Source organism: Lissotriton vulgaris, chromosome 8, assembly GCF_964263255.1.
Source record: "Lissotriton vulgaris chromosome 8, aLisVul1.2, whole genome shotgun sequence".
NCBI lineage: Eukaryota > Metazoa > Chordata > Amphibia > Caudata > Salamandridae > Lissotriton > Lissotriton vulgaris.
Genome location: NC_141696.1, coordinates 121,081,511 through 121,101,705, shown reverse-complemented (window position 1 = coordinate 121,101,705; position 20,195 = coordinate 121,081,511). Strand labels below are relative to the sequence as shown.

Here is a 20,195-nt window from a genome sequence, read left to right as displayed (position 1 = left end):
CATCATGCAGTACTTTTTAAAATTGCTAATCTTAGAACTACTACAGGTCAAAGGAACAGACTGCCTTTGGTCAAGTTCCGCCATTGGAAAGATATCCAACTAAATCAATTGGCAACCTCTTTGGCAGCTAATCACCCTAACTCTAGGCTTGACCCTGATGTGGTGGCAACCAACTTTGATCACTGGATCAGGTCATCTATAGATCAACTTGTCCCTGAGATTACCAAACAGCCCAAAAAGAACCAAGTATCAGCTAGGGGTGGACAGAATTTGCATAGTCACGCTACGCAAAGCTGTGCAAAATGGTAAAATATTTCTGCAAGCACGTAAAAGTTCTGCAAACACGCAGAATTCCTTGTTCCGCCTGTTTGCGATGGTTTTTTTCCTGTTCGCGAACGCTTTTTGCATGCTTGGGGAGAAATATCTCACGAACGCGCATTTGGAATTCCACGAAGCCGCGGATCGTGGAATTTTGGGCAACTCTGCGTTCTCCGTGGAACGCAAAATTACCCAAATTCCGCTAATTCCACGAGCAGAACAGAATTTGCCACCCAAGCCTAGTATCAGCACCTTGGTATGGGACTGAGCTCAGACACATAAAAAAGCCAAATGCAGGCATCTTGAGCGGCTCTGGAGAATTTACAACTTGGCCGGGAAGGAATATAAGGAGGCCATTAAACATGCTAAATCTACCTATTATACAACTAAAATATATGAAGCTAGAAGGAGCTTTTTCCAACAGTCATAGCACTATCTAAACGCCCACAGGATAGTGAAGTAACACCATACACACACCAGTGTTAGGTTAGATGTGTTTTAATAACCATTAGTCCCAACAGCTCCCAGGAAACTGCCAACACAGAGCAGCCAGTGAACATTTAAACATTAGTGTTCTATCACCACGGGGAAGGGGATGACATAATGGGAGCATGTAACATAATAGACATAAAAGATAAATTACTACAACATCTCCCTTTTTTACTAACACTAAATATTATACAGAAGCCTTCTAATAATCACAAAAAGGAAAAGAGATAAAAAACAAAAATAAAACGTACAACCTTAAATACATTAACCATAGAAATGAAAAAGATATGAGACAAACCTTGACCATGAAAATAATGGAAATGAATCACAAACCATTTAGAGATAACTCAAAAATCCATGCTTTTAGGTATTCACAAATCCATGCGTTTATAGATAACTCAAAGATCCATGCGTTTAGGTATCACACGACTACTACTACTCCTCGGAGGAGGAACATATTCCAATTTAGGAATTCCTTTTGAATTAGCTGTTACATCAATTTCATCATTCGACTGATTAAGGCTCATTTGTGACACCACTTTCTTAGGAATTTTATAAACACGTGAGAGGTTCCACCAATTTTTACCATTGATTCTCACTGCACAGCGAGCCAAAGCATCAACCCTCACTGGAGATCCAAATGTATATAATCCTTTAGGCACATTATGAGGTGATTTCATTCTAACCCAATCACCTACCTTGATTTTAGAAATAAAAACCTTGAGATTATCCAACTTTGGCTGATTTCTGAAAACATCTTTTCCAACTGTAGTTAAGTCACCTACTTGTGCACCCATCTAATGAATAAAAGAACCCCATTTCTTCATCCATGCAGGACACAAGTGAAAAGATTCTTCTCTACCTCTCAATAATGTAAATGGACTTGAACCAGTGATAACACTTGGTGTGGTGCAATGAGCCCACAAAATGCTCTGTACTGCCTCCTTGATGTCAATCTTTGAGGAAACCGCCCATTGAATGCATTCCACTAAAATGCGGTTTGTCCTCTCAATAAAACCATTTGCCTGTGGGTGATATCAGGCTACTCTCCTATGAATGATGCCTGATTGAGACAAAAAATCTGACATTTCTCTAGAAGTAAACTGGACATCATTGTATGAAACAATTTCCTTGGGAAATCCTTCTCTTGCAAACAAACTTTGAAAAAATCTTATAACTTCCATAGATTTTGGATCAGGCATGAAATGAACTGCCCACCACTTACTAAAATAATCAGCAACCACCAGAGCAAATTTATATTTACTAGGCAAAATGTTGAATGGCCCCACAAAATCGACCGCCAATTTTAACCAAGGACCATCAGGCAACACAACATCTTGTGTGGGAGGCGACACAATTTTTATCACCTTATCACTAGCATTACAAGTTAAACAATCCTCGACTACTGAATTAATTTGGTGATCCATAGACGGCCACCAATAAAAATTCCGAATTCTTTTTTTAGTATCTCATGTCCAAAATTGATAATATGATTTATCAAAACCTCAGGTGGGACAAACCTATCACCTCTCATGATTATTCCCCCCTCCTCCACAGTAAGTTTATCAGTAATCTTTGCAAAAGGATGAAAATCTTTTTCAAGATGTTTCTCTTTAAGCCATCCCAAGACAATATAATCCCTGACCAATTTAAGAATAGAATCTGCTTACATGGCTGAAAACCATTCCTGTTCAGTAAAACACCCCCCTAAAAAGTCACAACTGCAGCAACCAGACAATCTTCGTCTAAATTTTCTTTCAAATCATGAGTAGATAAAGGAATGGGATATCTAGACAAAAAATCAGCATGTGTATTTTTACCACCTGATATATGTGCAACCTGAAAACAAAACTGTAATAGCTTAGAGCTAAGTCTTGCAATCTGTGGTGTTTGGTCTTTCACCACTTTTCCCTGCAGAATTGGAACCATTCTGCCAGGTTCTGTCATGACGACACCAACAATCACCAAGAGGACAGAAGGTTCTAATGCGTCATCATTCATGCTTCACCTTCAGAAGGGTACACTTCATTAGCAGACAGTAAACATACGCTCGAGTACACTCCAGGGCACAGACAAGTGCGTTAAATATAATTGTGAAAATTCAAACACTTCACAAATAACTCACGACTTGCTAATGGCAGCTTTGTTGATGACTCGTCTTCTCCTCAGATTAAACCTTCACCGTTTAAGCCCTTTTCCATAAACATCCAGACTTGTCATATTTTGCTTGAATTTTCCCAAATTTTATGAAGACACTTTAACGAGTTCCTGGTTTCGCTCCTGCTTCATATATCTTTTACTCTTCCACAATGCTTCAGGTTGTCTCAATCGCTGAGATCCATGATCCCATCAGCGATAAACATGTAGAATTATTAAAATGAATTCCAGTCACAAATGAAGCATTAGCACACGTGGGGAAATGGACTAATGGTCAGTCCTCGTCGCCAACTTGAAGTAACACCATACACACACCAGTGTTAGGTTAGATGTGTTTTAATAACCATTAGTCCCAACAGCTCCCAGGAAACTGCCAACACAGAGCAGCCAGTGAACATTCAAAAATTAGTATTCTATCACCATGGGGAAGGGGATGACATAATGGGAGCATGTAACATAATGGACATAGAAGATGGATTACTACAGATAGCCATTTTAAACCGGATCAAATATCTGTGGACAAAATTGCTTTCTTTTTTCAAAATAAAATACAGGCAGTCTATGATGAAATGCTGAAGACTGTGGCACCACTTAGGGGAAAGTTTGATGACGCCCTGGTGGATAACTCCCTTCAGATTAGTCTGTCAGAATTCTCTGTTTTAGCGGCAGAGAAAGTTAATGACCTACTACTCTTTACAAAATCTGGCTCGCCTCTGGACCCTTGACCTCCATCAATTCTGCATCTGGTATCTGAACAAATCAGCTCACATATAACCCCTCTTTTGAACGGGGTATTTAGTACTGGTGTTTACCTGCAGTTATGGAAAAAGGCTTGTATCAGGCCTATTATCAAGAAACCCTCCCTGGATCCCAATGAGGTAAAGCATTATCGCCCAATATCTTGTCTCTCTTTGCCATCCTAAATTATGGAAAAGGCTATCAATATAGAACTTATGAACTACCTGGATGACAGCCTACTTCTCGACTCCACCCAACATGGCTTTAGAGCAAGACACTCCACCGAATCAGCCCTGATAATGGCAACAGATGAAATCCGTAAGGTGGTGGATGAGGGTGGTAGAGCGGTCCTCATCCTGCTCGACCAATCGGCCACTTTCGAAACCGTGAACCACATGGTGTTGGTGCAACGGCTGAAGGCAGTAGGTATTAGAGGGACAGCTCTGGCACTCCTGTCATCTTTTTTGGCATCTAGAGAACAACTGATCTATTGGGAGGGACTGAAGTCTGCAAACCTTTGCCTTCCTTGTGGAGTTCCACAGGGGTCGGCGCTGTCACCAACACTTTTTAACATCTATGTTATCCCTCTTGCCAGATTAATCAAACATTATGGTGTTAATCTGGTGTCATGTACTGATGACACCCAGATAGTGGTGTTGGTCTCGCAGTAGGTAGACATTATAGCAACCCTGTTCCGTAGCTGTCTTACTGTAGTCATGGCTTGGATGAACACAAACTTCCTTAAACTCAATACTGATAAGACTAAAGTTATTGAGTTTGGGAAGGGCCTTTCAGTTTGGAATCAACTCTGGTGGCTTGTGGAGGCTGGGGGGCTGTCCAACTCCGGTGACCAAGGCAAAGAACTGAGGCGTTACATTTGACTGTGAATTAAAGTTCGGCAAGCAAATCAATCAAGTAACCTTTGCTTGTTTTTTCACTTTGAAAGTTCTGGGCAAATTCTTGCCATTCATCCCATTTACTATAAGGAAAACTGTAATTGGAGCCCTTGTACTTTTCACTATAGATTATGGGAATGCTCTACACCTAGGTATTGACAAAGGCCAAATTGCTAAACTACAATCCCTTCAGAATGCAGCGCCCATGTGCTGCTTTTCTTCCCAAATACCATCCCACGTCTACCAGCATCAGACAGCTCCATTGGCTCACCATCCCGGAAAGAGTAAAATTTAAAGCCCAGCGTTAGGTGCACAAGGCGCTAATCGGAGGTGGTGCCATTGACATCCTTGAGGTACAATCCCCCGCGAAGCCTGAGATCTGCCAATACAGGACTGGTACGGGTGTCCAGAATAAAAAAGGCTAGATGGGGTGGTAAGAGGTTTTACCATCAAGCCGCTAAGCTGTGAAACTCCCTTCCCTCACAGCTGGTTTGCAACCCAACAGGACCATCTTCAGGAAACAGGTTAAGACCTGGCTGTTTCCTAAGGGCTCTTAAATAAATAAGTATCTGGATTAGTATGAACCTATCTTAGCGCCAAGACACGGCGGCAATCGAGTGCTCTATAAATGTATCAGTCAGTCAGTCAGCCAGTCAGTCAGTAGGGCAGGATGGAAAGACATAAATTCTTTACGACAAACTGCATTTGCACAGACCACATGTTGTGAAAAATTATTTTCTGACCTTTCCAGAACATTTGTTTCTCATCCTTGGCTTCTGACAGAATCATTAGTAATTCAATATATTCCAAAAAAGAACAATTATTCCTTTTGGATGGCCCATTGATGAAGCTCCCAGCGATGTAGGACCAGAACTATGAGCATGTTGCAAATTCAGATTGTTCCTTCCTTAAGCCCAACTATTTTTGGGATATGGATTTTAAGAAAGGTAATCATATCTGAACCCTCCAACTTTTCAGGGATGCCATAAATTCAGAACTTATTGCATCTGTTTCAGTCTTCCATATCATCAGTTTGTTGCTTCAAAAGGGATATTTCTTTAGATATTTTGTCTATCTTAGTAGCTGCATCCTGAATGTTACTTATTCTTTGCTCCACCCCAGCCACCCTGAAATCCTGATTAACCATTTTATCTATCCATTGTAGCATGGCGTTGGTCTCCATAGCAAAGGGTTTCATGATTTTTATTTCCTCCATGAGGTCCTTAAGAGTAAGAGGTACAGGGAACTTTGTTGGAGAGCCAGGGCCTATCTACTGCCATTTAGCAGTTGTATTTGATTCATTGTGAACTGAAGGCATACGTCCAGATGTTGTTGAAACCGCTTGACAGGCAGATAAAAAAGGTTCCATAAGTAGACAAACCAAGCAAGTTGTGCAATATTCAAAAGAAGTATCAGAGCAATTATTCGTTGTGAGGGTTAGGAATGAGAGTAGGATACACCGTTAATCGCTTCCCGCTGATCCCCGGTATGGCTGATTGATAGTTAGTCTATACAGACATGAAATGGCAACAATGATCACATTTCAGTGGTGCTTTTTATTAATGTGGACAAGTGTCAAACAGATAAATACGTCAGATGCCAAAAGAAAAAGCCAGACAAATATGGTAGCGGAAAGAAGTATTGAACTAGGCCATCATCAGACACCATGACTATAAATACTGCTGAGGCGGATAATTAGATGCCAGAGCCAAATAATAGGCTATTATAGAAAGCCTTTACCACAGAAACATTCTTTAATATGAAACAAAAACAGTGACTCAGCTATATAAGCAGCATTTTCAGGAACTAGCGCAACGCGGGCAACTTTAAAGTGCCACTGTGTGTATCAGCCTTAAAATGGTGGCCGTGACCATCGGTCATTAGGAGAACAAAATGGGGGAGAAAATAATGTAGAAAATGCTCAGAAAGAGCGTTAAGATTAAAATACCTGTTTCCCCTGCATTTACTTCATTATGCTGCTCGCCACTGTCCCCAAAAGCAGCCAACTGCTGGTACAATATGCAAAATGTCTCTGAGGCGGCACAGTTACTCAGGTGTCCGTGACTATCTTGTGGGCAGTTCGGCCATGCCCCCCCATCAAGCTCTATTCTGATGTAATAAAGATCGTTTTTAAGTAGAATATATCCCATCCGTTGAACTTACACTGCCATACATGCTTCTAAAAAGGCTTATTTGGTGAACTTCAGCACACTGTTTCCCTTTTTATTTGGGATGAGGTCATGGTCATGCCCATTCTGGGAAGCCCCCACCACTCTTTTTTTTATTTTACAAAAAACCTCTGGTGCCTAGTGGGCTTTCTTCCTACCCCCAGGGGAGTCAGGTCGGGGGCAATTGCCTCCAACTGCCCCTCAAGGGGGGGCAGAAAGATAGCATTATAAAATAAAATGCCAGGGGGAGCACAAGCCCTTGCCCAAAGAGCTGCTCCCCTATCCCTGGCGGCTAGCGGGTGGATCCTTGCTTGGGAATCGCTCTCTTGTGGCAATGCCCCAGCAGGGATCCACTGGGCAGAGGAACCCTTGGAAAAGGAAGATTCTCCCATTTCTAACAATACCTCTCCAATTAGAATCAGTGTTCGGGGGGGGAGATGGCTCCTGAGCACTGATTCACTTGAACATTTACTGCAATGATGCCAGAAGGGACTTTAAGTGCCTCCCCAGTGTATGCCAATGGCCAGGCAACACGCACTGAGGAGCTAGTGCGGTGTCATCCATTGTCGGAAACCTACACTTATAGTGTTAAAGGTGTGCACTCTGAACCCATTCTATTGGCGGTACACAATATCGAGAACAAAATATCCCACAATAATATTGACAGGTAAGTAAGTCTAGATTTTCTATAGCTAACTCTACGATATGTACATATGCATTACATATATCTTCATGGTACATAGATGTTGAGTCAGGAATAGTAAATCTATACCTTCTTAAATGCACTTACCTTTTGCTATTTTCTCTCTTGATATTCTGTTCTCTATATTCTTGCAACACAATGTTGTTGGTGTTTTTATTCAGAAGTACAACCTTCATACAGGGTTGTTATTTGATTGCATACCCTTTTGGTGCACTATGACTTTCACCAAGTCATTCTTTGGACAAACACTCAGCATACACATAGGATACTCTGACAGTTTGTAGCTGGCTGCTCAAAAATGTTTCAGCCATCATGCAGCACAAAAGACCATGCACATCCCTTGTGCCTTGCACAGTTATTAAAAAGGCTAAACTGTCAGGGTTATACATTACTTCTCCGACATTGGTGACCAACGTGTGTTTCAGGAGGGCCTGATTGGTGCTCAATTTTTTGGATGACCTTTGGTATGTAAAATAGTTCAATTAGGGGCCATTGTGTGTAAATCTTTTTTTATCTAGATGTCATGAAAATCTGGTATGGATATGGCCCTCTAAGACTAGAGTCAGAAATCCCTGTTCTGAGTTTTAAAGAGCAGCCCTTTGAAGAGCCCTGCCCTTTTCTTCTGAAGAAGGCTCCCAGTACTGGACCAGTCTCCTGGATTGCTCTTTCCTATGCACTCAAAGCAGACACCATTTTCTCCCATTTGAAGATGCTATTGTAAATATAAAATACCTTTTCTAAACTTTTTCTCATTTTCATATTATTAACAACATTATCCTTGAAATCGGTGTAGTGAGCAGGATTGAAAAGTAAATGTAGTCAGTAGGTTTTGCTGCCTCTACTGTACAATATATGAAATGAATAAATGTATTGTTTCATTTTTTTTGTAGCTGACATTGTTCTCACTCCAAAGGATCCTCGATGGGTTGGAGCCTGGTGGATGGGCTTTCTAGTTGCTGGCAGTGTGGTGGGGCTTTCTGCTCTCCCTATCTTCTTTTTTCCAAGAGAAATGCAAAAAGAGGTAAGAACTCATATATTTGTGCAGGTGTTGTAGCACCACTGGGCCCATTTACTATTTTAGCCCTTTATCTCCGGGAACTACACTTCGGGTTCATTCACTTGGTACTCTGATGGATCTTGAATCGTGCCGAGAGGGGATAAATATAGGGGACCCAATCCAGTTTACTGGTGAGGACCAGGAATTGCTATACAAATACAGTATTATCACAGCTAGACCAATCTCCTGAAGAAATTCCATTCAACCAACATCATGCAAACCAATAATTCAGTTAGAGCTATGCAGAATAATGACATCAGTATCTGCTGTCCAGAGATCTCTCTATTAAAATGTCCATCCCTCATTAATACTCAATTGGAATGCACAATCAGTTATTGGAGGCAATTAATGGAGAGACAGAAATAGGATTTAGTTAAAGTTAGATTTTTATCAGCAAATTAAGAAGAGTAAAAACATACATCTCAGGCATTTAAATTTAAGAGTGCAGGATAATCAAATCAATCTCTTTGATTGCCATTAATTACCACAGCTCTGTAAAAGTTCAGAAAGGAAAATTAACAATATCAGCTCAAACATACTCTCCCATGAGGGAAAGAAGTCCGTGAATGGTGCACACATTGTATTCCTCAGCCAAAAGAAGCCAATAATCCCCACAAGGAAGAAGTGAGTGATGACTCTTAGTCTGCATAAAGAACCGAGATGCTGTGTCCTTTCCAACACATTAATGGATAATATGATCCTCAAGTTCCCGGATGACTCCTCCTGTTTCTCCTCACCTGGTCAGACCACTCAGTTCATTGGGCAGTTCGTACTGTGTGATTGTCATGCAGCTTGAGGAAGACACATACTATAGCAAAAAGGTGGTCACTTAAGCTGTCAAACCATCTAGTATATATAACTTCTAAACAATAGTTTTTTTGCAGAAGCACATGAGTACGTTCAAGAGGAAAATGTCTCACGGCAGATATTCCCAAAGTAACAACATTGTTATGAACAGTCCTAGTATACGAATGGGTACTCTCTCTATATAGACATATTTTCTCTTCACATTGCAAGTTAACAAAGCCTTTTTCATGAGAAGAGCATCACGCAAAGTGGGGAAAATGCAGGCCTAAATTGAATTCGATTAATGAAATACAGAATATAAAAAAATGGAAATATGTATTTCATTCAGAATCTTTTGGGTCCTTATCTATTTTATTTTAACTTATTAGCACTCACAAATCACTTTAGTTTTGTTGTAAATAGCACGTGTAACTATGGCATAATACTGCATTTTCAAAGTACCAAAGTGTAAAAGTATTTCAAAACATAAATTATTAATATTGTTTCTAATAATTTGCATTTGTACATGTATGAAGATTATTCCCTAAATGTTTCAAAGCATTTGGTCTCAGTATAGACGTGCAGCACCCTTTTCTCTTTTCTCACTTGGCACACATTTTCACATATGCCAATGGGGAGTTTAAACATGAATCTTTTCAATATTACACGTAAATATCTGTAAACCATATTAGATTTTTTTAAATTCTTCAGGCACATCATGATTTTGATAAGAATAGTTAATATTCTTATAACTCCTAAAAATGCCACATTTACCTTTAGATTGATACACATTGGATTAGCAACTGTAACAAGTTAAACTATGAACCTATATTACTTAATGTATATGCTTCCATCTACTCTACAATTCATCTGAATGCTTTTATGATGCAGTAACTATGGGGACAATTACCAAGTCGTGCGGAAAGCTAGCCAACATTTAATCAGAGGCTTTCCACTCAACATCAATGGTTTCCGTTCGACTGCAGTATGACAATGCTGGCAGTTGGAGGGCAACCCTGAGGGGGATTGCGCTCAACTTCCGGTGGGCTTACAGAGTCCGTTGGGGTGGCTGGAAGAATAGTAATCCCATAATGACGGCAGAGTCAGCATCTACTCCACCGCCGGGATTACAATGTCTCTTTCGTACCTGTTCTTTCATGGCGGTCGGCTATTTGCTTGAAGAGTCCATTAGCTTCAGCCCACTACATTCCTCATACACAACAAACTGTCTGATCAGCACAGAGACAGCATGCATACATCAGCCTTACATGCAGCTATGTGCCTAGGCATCTGTATGCACTACCTATGTGGTGCATGTATACATGCTGTTTCTGTGTGACTATAGATTAGTTTGTTTTGTCTCTGCATGTTGGAGTACATGTTTCCTGGGCGTATCTTTTATGTACATTCCTGTAGTGTTAGCGGTCTGTGAATGCACTGGAGGAAAGCTAAACCTGTTGGCTTTGCCAAGGCTTCAACTTGCTAAAGAATACAAACACTGGCATGTACAATTGCTGCTTGCATGCGGTAGGACATTAAAGTCAGTTCAATTGGCTGTGACAGTGCTATGCTTATTTTGCAGAGTACAATAGGGCGTGCAAGTTCCCTCCTCATTCTTCAGCCTTGAGTTGGTGCATGATCCAGTTTCCTCTAATAGCATCCCATTGATGGTCCTAAGGCCAAATCCAAGGGGAGGAGGATGGCACAGAAACACACAACAGAGTGTTGACATGTGTTTGCAGGCTGCTGCCTCACCCTTCTACAGGTTAACATGTGTGATCATTTTTATATGGAGTTTGTGGTTGGACAATATTTAATACCCTGAAGACAAAGATACTGTCTCTGATAACATTTCCTAATTATTTGAGACATTGAGGGGATAGATTTCTTTCTGGATTTGACTCTCCTTATTGACCAAGTGTAGAGTGGTGCTCTCAAAGATATTATGATGTTGCTACTTCTTTATTACTTTACAAATATATTTGTTATCATACTGAGTATGCCAAACAACATTTAGAGAAATACATTCTTTATTAGGTGAACTCATTCATTGTAATGGCAGGGGAAGGGTAACACTTGGTAAGCTTCAGTTACTCATCTCGGCAAAGAACCTTAAAGCACGCGATTCTGAGCTCTGTTACTTAGCAGCTCAAGCACAGTAAGCTTTTTGGAACAAAAATCTGCTGATAACCTTGGTTGCCATCAGCTATGCCGTTGCTACTCTAGATCTGATTGTACACGAAGGTTGCATTGAGAGCACAAAAGAACTAGGGCTAAAAAAGCCCTGTTTACCTTTTGTTCTTTCTTACCCATGTAGTATCCCTAGCCTCTCAGTAGGTCATAGGAGGCTGTTCATGAGTTATACGGTGGGATAACAAGTTAGCCCTGTGATTTCATTGGGAGTCACAATGTGATGCCACTCTCTCTATCCCTACATTTTTGATAAATTGACACAGGTGGATTATTCTGCTTTCTCTTTATAAATGAGTTTTGTTCAGCAACATTTTACCAATATGAGTGTGTTTTGTTGGGATTCTTGAGCTGCTTTGCTGAGGGGTTGACTCATAGGATCTGAAACAACAACCCCCTTAACTATTAGGATTACCCCAATCCAGCTCCAGTTTAGGAAAGGGTTGAAGACTCACCTCTTTAAAGAACAGTCCATCATGACGCAATAACAGTTCAATTTCGCTTTTAGAAATGTGGTACCTGTCCAATCACATGTTGACTATGATTCAGCCTTCAACTCTGTACAGCACTCTGATGCCTTTCACTATGTATATATATGTATTTATCTCACCTACATATATAGCAACACAGAGGTGCTGCTAATGTGTGTGGCAGATTGGAACCCTATCAGGAGTTGGTTTCCATTGCTGCTGTTAGTAACACCAGGAGAGAGATTCCTGTGGTACATAAACAATGATGCGTAGTCCAGGTGTAGTAGAAGATCCCTCTTTTTTAGCAGGTAGTTAGGTGGCAGGTTACAGGATAGGAAGAAACAAGGAGAAAGCCCACCAGGAGAGAGCTACCAGCTCCTCAGCCTGAGATGACCAACTGACAATCTCAACACAGTAAGGCACTCTAACATTCCATGATGTCACAGGACATTCTGATAAAGTGGTAGAGAGGGAAAAGACATAGAAACCATTTACCACACATCCTCTTCCGTTAGCGAACAACAGCAAGAAAGAAGTCAAGACGGAGCAGAAGGATTCAGAGGAGACTGTAGACACACGAGCTAGTCAAAGGGACAATTTGAAAAGCAGGAAACTCAAGCGAGAAAGCAGAAACACAAGAAAATTAAAAGAGGCATGTAGAAAGAAAATCATAAGATGCACAAATGGTCATGGTTGGACAAAACACAAGAATGCAAATTACATAACATGCCCATCCACCCTCCTTATTAAACAAGGTAGCGATCCTGGCAAACCAAGTAGGGTGTAACAACTAAATGACAAAATGTGTGCAGATGGAATTAAGCACAAGAAGATGAATTAGCAACCTACACAGAAAAAGGGGATGCCTTGCAATAAAGACTAATGCATAACGTGCACTAACAACCTCCCCACCAAGGGTACACCTTGAAAGGCAACCTCTAAACTGTGGAACAAAACAACTCCCCAGGAAAGGGTACACCAGAAGATACTAATGCCCCTGGAGAAAGAACACAGTAGCCACACATTGACAACTGTGACACAACAACACCAAGAGGTAGCGCTGACCACGCACCCCGCAACCCAAATAGAGTGATGCAATTTAGACAAACACAGACAACCTCCCCTAACAAAAGGGTACACTATTGAACAATGTAAGAATTGTTCAACGCAACATCACTTAATGGTGGCGCTGACCACGCACACCACCTTCCCCAGAAAAGGGGACACAAAGGATACTAATCCTTGAAACTTTTGAACATAGTAGTTACATGCAGACAACCTCCCCTAATGAAAGGGTACACCACGTTAAAAGTGCGCAACGTAACTTCTCCAAAGGGTAACAACAAGACCCTAGGAAACAAAATGTCGACACTAACTAGCACCACAACCCCACAACCTCCCCTAAGTAAGGGTACACCATAAGTACTAACCCTAAGTACATGGATGGGGTATTGATTAGACACAAACACCCTAGCTGCCCAAACAGGGTGAAACACAGGATACACACCCTGTGAGACCAAGACTACACTGTCCCCTATATATATAAATATACAGGGTACCCCATAAGGTACAACATCGCCCTAGTTACAAAATAAGGCATAGACTAGCCCCACACCCTCCCCTAAATAAGGGTACACCGTAGGGTTAAGATGTTGCCCTAGGAAACCAAACTTCCCACAAAAGGGTACAACATAAAGTACTAGACCACCTAGAGAGAATTCTATGTAACTCTAGGTGTATGTCAATGCAACCACAATAAGCAAAATACACAATGGGAAAAACACACAAAGAACCTCCCAAAGATAGAGCGGCCAGAACCAGAAAGTATATACAAACACACGCCCACCCACAACACTTACTGAGAAATTAATCATTTCAAGCATAACCCAATAAATAAACAAAAAAAACATTAGCTCCGGTGAGCGATTTCTCACCCGAGATCCTCGTAGACTTCTCCAGGTAGTGACAATCAACCCCAAGATATGCAGACAGCAAAACATGGACTAGTAAAAAGGAGCAGAAACAAAATAGAAGCATGAGCTCCGGTGAGCGGTCTCTCATCCGAGATCTTGGCCAGGATTGTGCATAAGTTCCGAAGAGTGAGTTCTAGGAAACTAAGTGGCGTGACGTGCAGGCCACGGGATTCTCTGCTAAGGTAACGAAGCCTCCAACCAAGACCGGAAGACTGCTGCAGGGGTTCGTCGTGAGTTGAGAATAAGATCCACAGTCTCTGCACAGGCATCAGCAAAAAGGAAAGTTGAACCATATAGGAGGCAAAGCGACAAAAACGATTGATGTCCGCGAGGTAAAGCGACCACGCTGCCTGAAGGTTGAAACTTAATTGAACTAAAACTGCTGTTGGCAACGCCTGTGTGAGGATAACTGTACTCGAAGCTGCCGCAGACTGATATAGGTATTGCAAATCCAAGACGGCGGTGTAACCGCATCACGCTCCACCTGATGCTCACCCAGTGGCTCAAGGCACGCTGCTGCACCAAAATTTGTCAAGGCAGAGGAGGCAGTACGAACGAAGACAGACGTCATACAGTCAAGACCGGGTGCTGAGTCAAGACCGGGTGCTGCCAGTGCAGAGGTGAGATGCGCGCGCCTTGTGTGGATTTTCAAATAGAAACATGTTGGTTTAACGGTGATGGAGGGGTGGCCACTCATGCTTTTAACTCAAAGGCCAGGCAGCCAACGACCGTAGAAACACTCAGGAAACACTTCAAAAAAACGAACTTGAAAAGGCACTCACCAACATAGAAGTGGGGCGAAACATGACTTAACAGATGACGGATGTTGTGATAAAGAGAATTGCTAGCGCCAGGGCACCTCCGGAAGAACAAACAGAGCAAGTGCTCACAGGAGGAGAAATGCCCACACTTTAGGAAAAGACACCAGTTCCACAGTGGTTATGTTGATGGCGAACTGTCAAGACGCACAGGGCAGATGAAAGGCACAACAGGGTGATCAGGCCTGCTGAGACAGTGACTCCTGTAGCTGGAGACGGACAGTCTCCAGATGACAGCACCTCACTACTCACCGACTACAGCTCTGGGGACATTGCATCGGGCTGCTGAATTTCTTTGAAACTTTGTGCTTTGCGAGCACCCGCTCATCACTTCTGTTGCCGGACCCGCCCACATCGCCCACACCGCTGTGGGACTGCGAGGCAGTACTTGACACACCTGAAGCCTCTTCCCGCGGCGGCAACGCCCCCTGCCTGGCTCAGCAATAACTGTTCGCAGAACCCGCTTCGCGGGTGCTACTCACCGACTACAGCTCTGGGGACATTGCATCGGGCTACTGAATTTCTTTGAAACTTTGTGCTTTGGTGGTTCCCGGTCGCGGCACCCGCTCAACGCTTCTGTTGCCGGACTCGCCCACACCGCTGCGGGACTGCGATGCAGTGCTTGACACACATGAAGCCTCTTCCTGCAGCGGCAACGCGGCCCCTGCCTGGCTCAGCAATAACTTTTCGCAGGCCCCACTTCGCGGGTGCTACTCACCGACTACAGCTCTGGGGACATTGCATCGGGCTGCTGAATTTCTTTTAAACTTTGTGCTTTGGTGGTTCCCGGTCGCGGCACCCACTCATCTCTTCTGTTGCCGGACCCGCCCACATCGCCCACACCGTTGCGGGACTGCGAGGCAGTGCTTGACACTCCTGAAGCCTCTTCGCGCGGCGGCAACGCCCCCCTGCCTGGCTCAGCAATAACTGTTCGCAGCACCCGCTTCGCGGGTGCTACTCACCGACTACAGCTCTGGGGACATTGCATCGGGCTGCTGAATTTCTTTGAAACTTTGTGCTTTGGTGGTTCCCGGTCGCGGCACCCGCTCATCGCTTCTGTTGCCGGACCCGCCCACACCGCCCACACCGCTGCGGGACTACGAGGCAGTGCTTGACACACCTGAAGCCTCTTCCAGCAGCGGTAACGCCCCCCTGCCTGGCTCAGCAATAACTGTTCGCAGCACCCGCTTCGCGGGTGCTACTCACCGACTACAGCTCTGGGGACATTGCATCGGGCTGCTGAATTTCTTTGAAACTTTGTGCTTTGGTGGTTCCCGGTCGCGGCACCCGCTCTTCGCTTCTGTTGCCGGACCCGCCCACACCGCTGCGGGACTGCCAGGCAGTGCCTGACACACCTGAAGCCTCTTCCCGCAGCGGCAATGCCCCACTGCCTGGGAGGATATAAAGCAGGCTATCAATTCCGCGCAGCGGGACGCACGCAGGACTAAGTGCGGGGCGAAGCCCGGGCAAAGGGCGGGCCCTCTGAGGCCCTCAGAGACCGAGAGAGGCAGGGCAGGGCCCACTCATTTTAAAACTTTGTTGTGTATATACTTTGTATTGTGATGGCTCAGAGTCCGGGGAAATTGCTGCTTGAGAAGGCTGGGTGCACTGTTAACGGTCCTTTAGATAACTATTGTACTAAAGTTCCCGTTGACCTAGATAAAGAGAAAATTCTGGCAGTTCGTAGAGCAGAGCGTTGTCGCTCTATCGAAAGTATAAAGAACAAACCCCCTGCCGTTTCTCCACCCTAAGATCTTATGATTACTTCTGAGGGTATCTTATCCAGTGAAGATCCTCTATGTATGGAAAGTTTTCCAATGTTACTACGTGACTCTACTCCAACACCTTTGGGTCAAACTGGTCAAACTGCAATACATATTTCACCATCTAGATCGGTAATGCCTGATGTTAACTTGCCTGCTCGGCCTCTGACACGACCAAAGCAAGCTTTAAGTAAGCAGAGGAAAGTTGTGCAGGCTAAGAGTCATGGGCCACCGCCTGCAAAAAAAAGACGTAAGGGGGGGCTTTGCAAAAGTCAAAGGTTAGCCATTCGGATTTTGGAAAATCTTCTAAAGATACTAATAACATTGCTAAAACCCTGGTGTTCAACAATCTAACAAGGTAACCCCGATTACCATGCCACTTTCTCCTATAGTTGTTCAATTAGAGAATACTATTGTTCCACCAGATCTACCGGTTGATACTCTTCAAATGGATATTTCTACCGTTGCTTCACTTGATAATATGGAACATCTAATAAGGTCCTTCATCCTACCTATTATTGAGAGACTAAGGAGGGTGGAGAAAAAACTTGAAGCTATTGAGGCGGCAGTTAACAACCACCAGGATCCACCTAAGGTTGTGGGGAGTGGGTTTTTGGAACCACCAGTCATGGGTCCTACATGTTCTCTTAGTGTTCCAAAAGGTACTGATCAATCGACCAGGCCAACTATCTCTAAGAATCAAGCGGCTCCACCCCCGAAACAGATCACTAGTCCAGTCCTTACATCAGTAGGTATAGCGGCGACGGGATCTGCAAAACCTCCTATGGGGCTTTCCCAACAATCGAAAGGAGGTTCAACTAGATACACTAGGCCACCATCTCGCAGAATCCCCCAAGTAGAACTGCCCCCAGAAGCCGCCCCGTATGTGGTTGTTTTGATGGGGGTCCCTAGCTTACCAACAAATAAGAGGGAGGGGTATTTCCAACTCAAAAATAAGATCATGCACTGGTTAGCCCAATACAGACCACTATCACATGGCATCGATGGTGATATTGTGCATGTTAGAAGACTCCCCTGGTTGGGCAGCAGGGTCAAGGATATAGATGATGATCTAGTTGTTATCAATTTTTGAGACCCCTGAGCCGTTACCTATATTCTGAATTGGCCCCAGGGTGGAGGTGATAATTCTATTATACCGCGCCCCGTGACTTACTTTTATCCTAGGTCCCTGGTTTTTCCTCCTAACCACATTGGTGTTCAGTTACCCAACCAGATTGTTCCTTAGAAATTCGAATAGGAGAATAGAACATTTGAGACCTTTTACACCCATGGAAACAGCAAACAGGTACGATATCTTCTCTGGTCTGAACAATCGCGATTGAAGACCACAGAATGACCAACGATTAGTTGGCTATCCCAATCTAATAGAGGTAACTGTGGGTGGTTGTAAAACGGGACAAAAAATATTACATCCATTGCTGGAGAGCACAGGTGCTATTTACCCCAACCCTCTAATATCTGTTATACATAATATAGACTGTGATACAATATTGAACCCTACTCTTGCTGAAGAGCAAAGGATCCAAGACTTGATACCATCTAGGTTAAATTAAAGGGGAGATGTTATTGAAGTTGGAGGTGTTTTGAAATCAGGGCAGGTGACAGGTGACCAAGTCTCTTCTGTGGTAGGGTATATATTAGGGGCTTGTAATAGTGTGGTTTCCAATCTGGGGGCATCACCAGTAGGGGAGAAATCAGTATCAGGAGGTATAAGATCAACCACAATACATAAAATAACTTTAATATCTTGGAATATAGCTGGTCTGACCAAAAATCTCTCTGATCCTGATTGGTCCAACTACATAGATTCTTGTGACTTTTATTTGCTCCAAGAAACTTGGTCCCTTGAAATGCCACATAGGATGGGATACAGGACTTATAATATTGCGGCAATCCCATCAGTCAGGGGTAGACCATCGGGAGGGCTTACGATTTGGATCAGTGTGTCCCTAGAGGTAAAAATTGCACAATTAACCACAGACTCTGCTGATATATTGTGTCTCTGAGTGAAGCTGAATGACGGAAAGCGTATTGTACTGTGTAATGTTTATTCCCGCCCTTTTGGGTTATCAAAGGAATCTGAAATTTTCAACAAACTGGACAGACTCCTTATTGATCTTGTAGAGGTGCCTACTGGTATAATAGTATGTGGTGATTTTAATTGTAACGTTGAACCGATTATAGGGTTTGGAGATGTTTTTTCAGATGAGGATAGAGCTAATAATATCCCCCCCTTATCATATACAGAGGGTGTGAGCTGTACGACCTTAGCTACCCAGATAATGAGACTGGTATCACTACATGGTCTGAGGGCTTGTAATGGTCGTTTTCCATCTGACTCCCCGAAAGCACCAACCTTCGTTAAAAACAATCATCAAAGTCGGATTGATTACATTTTGGTTTCTTTTGATATCTGGAATCTATTGTTAGACTTTGTAATTGACCATAGATATGAAAGTGACCATCGCCCACTGCGTTTGACAATAGATTATAGTCTAGTCCCTAGCTCTAGGATTTTGATGACACAAAATACTATGGATTATCCAACTAATACTGGCCCTTTAATAAGTAATAACAGGAGATCCCTTAAATGGGCTAGTTTATTAAGCAACAAGGAGGCATTATCTAATATCTACTCACTTTTTGCGGATATTTTTGATAAACATCTATTTCAACCAGTAGAGGGTGAGGTTTTTATTAACTTGCATAATGAATTTTTTAGTGCCTTGGTACCACTTGTGACAAAAATGCCACATAAAAAAAGGTTGAACAAAATTAGTTCCACTGGTACCAAACAATGGTATAATAAAGAATGTCGTAATTGCAAGAGCAAACTCCTAGAGGCAATAAAGAGTAGTACAACACACGTTATTAGGTCCCTAAGGCAAGAATATAGGAGAGTGCAGAGAATGGCTAGAATTGAATGGGATGAGGAATGTTGGGAGAAGATGCTTACAGCTGTTAAACTTAAGGATAATGTGAGTTTTTGGCAATTAGTTGCTAATGAGAATACTGGAGGAAGGTCACCGATGATGTGTTTATTAATGAGCAAACTTGGGTTGATCATTTCACCCACTTGTATAAAGCTCCTGATAGTGACAAACCAGATGCTGTAAATAGCCCATGGCTGGAGTCATCAACTAACAATGTAGAGTTTAGTCTCGAGGAAACCGAGTTAGCATTAATTGCGGTGAAAAATGGTAAAGCCCCAGGTTTAGATAAAATACCTGGGGACTTATACAAACATGAAACCAGTATTTGGGCGGCATAATTAAATAAGCTTTTTAATATAATAGTTGCCGGTGGGAAGTTACCACACAGCTGGCGGGGAGCAGAAATTATATTAGTTTTTAAAAAGGGGGATCAACATGATCCTTCCAACTATCGTCCCATTTGTCTTTTGGACATTTTACAAAAATTTTTTTCAAGGTATCTTTTAAATCGAATGGAAACATGGATTGATGAGAATGAGATTCTTACTAAGTTCCAAGCAGGCTTTAGACAGAACATAAGTACGATAGATCAGGTTTTTAGGTTTTGTTGCATTTGTTGGAAATATGTCTTTTTGTTAAAGGGACATATTTATGTAGCTTTTGTTGATGTTAGGGCAGCTTTTGATTTAGTCTTGCGGGATCGTTTATGGGATTG

The 20,195-nt window shown here is 42.7% G+C and overlaps 1 protein-coding gene across 1 annotated transcript in view; it reads left to right on the top strand.

Annotated features, from left to right (window-relative positions):
- The window catches only part of LOC147693574 (solute carrier organic anion transporter family member 2B1-like), a 457,504-nt gene that overhangs the window by 300,222 nt on the left and 137,087 nt on the right, over window positions 1–20,195 (top strand). The window contains exon 7 of the mRNA XM_086933236.1: window positions 8,360–8,490. Coding sequence (XP_086789362.1) covers window positions 8,360–8,490 — 131 coding nt within the window. The remainder of the gene's footprint in view (window positions 1–8,359; window positions 8,491–20,195) is intronic.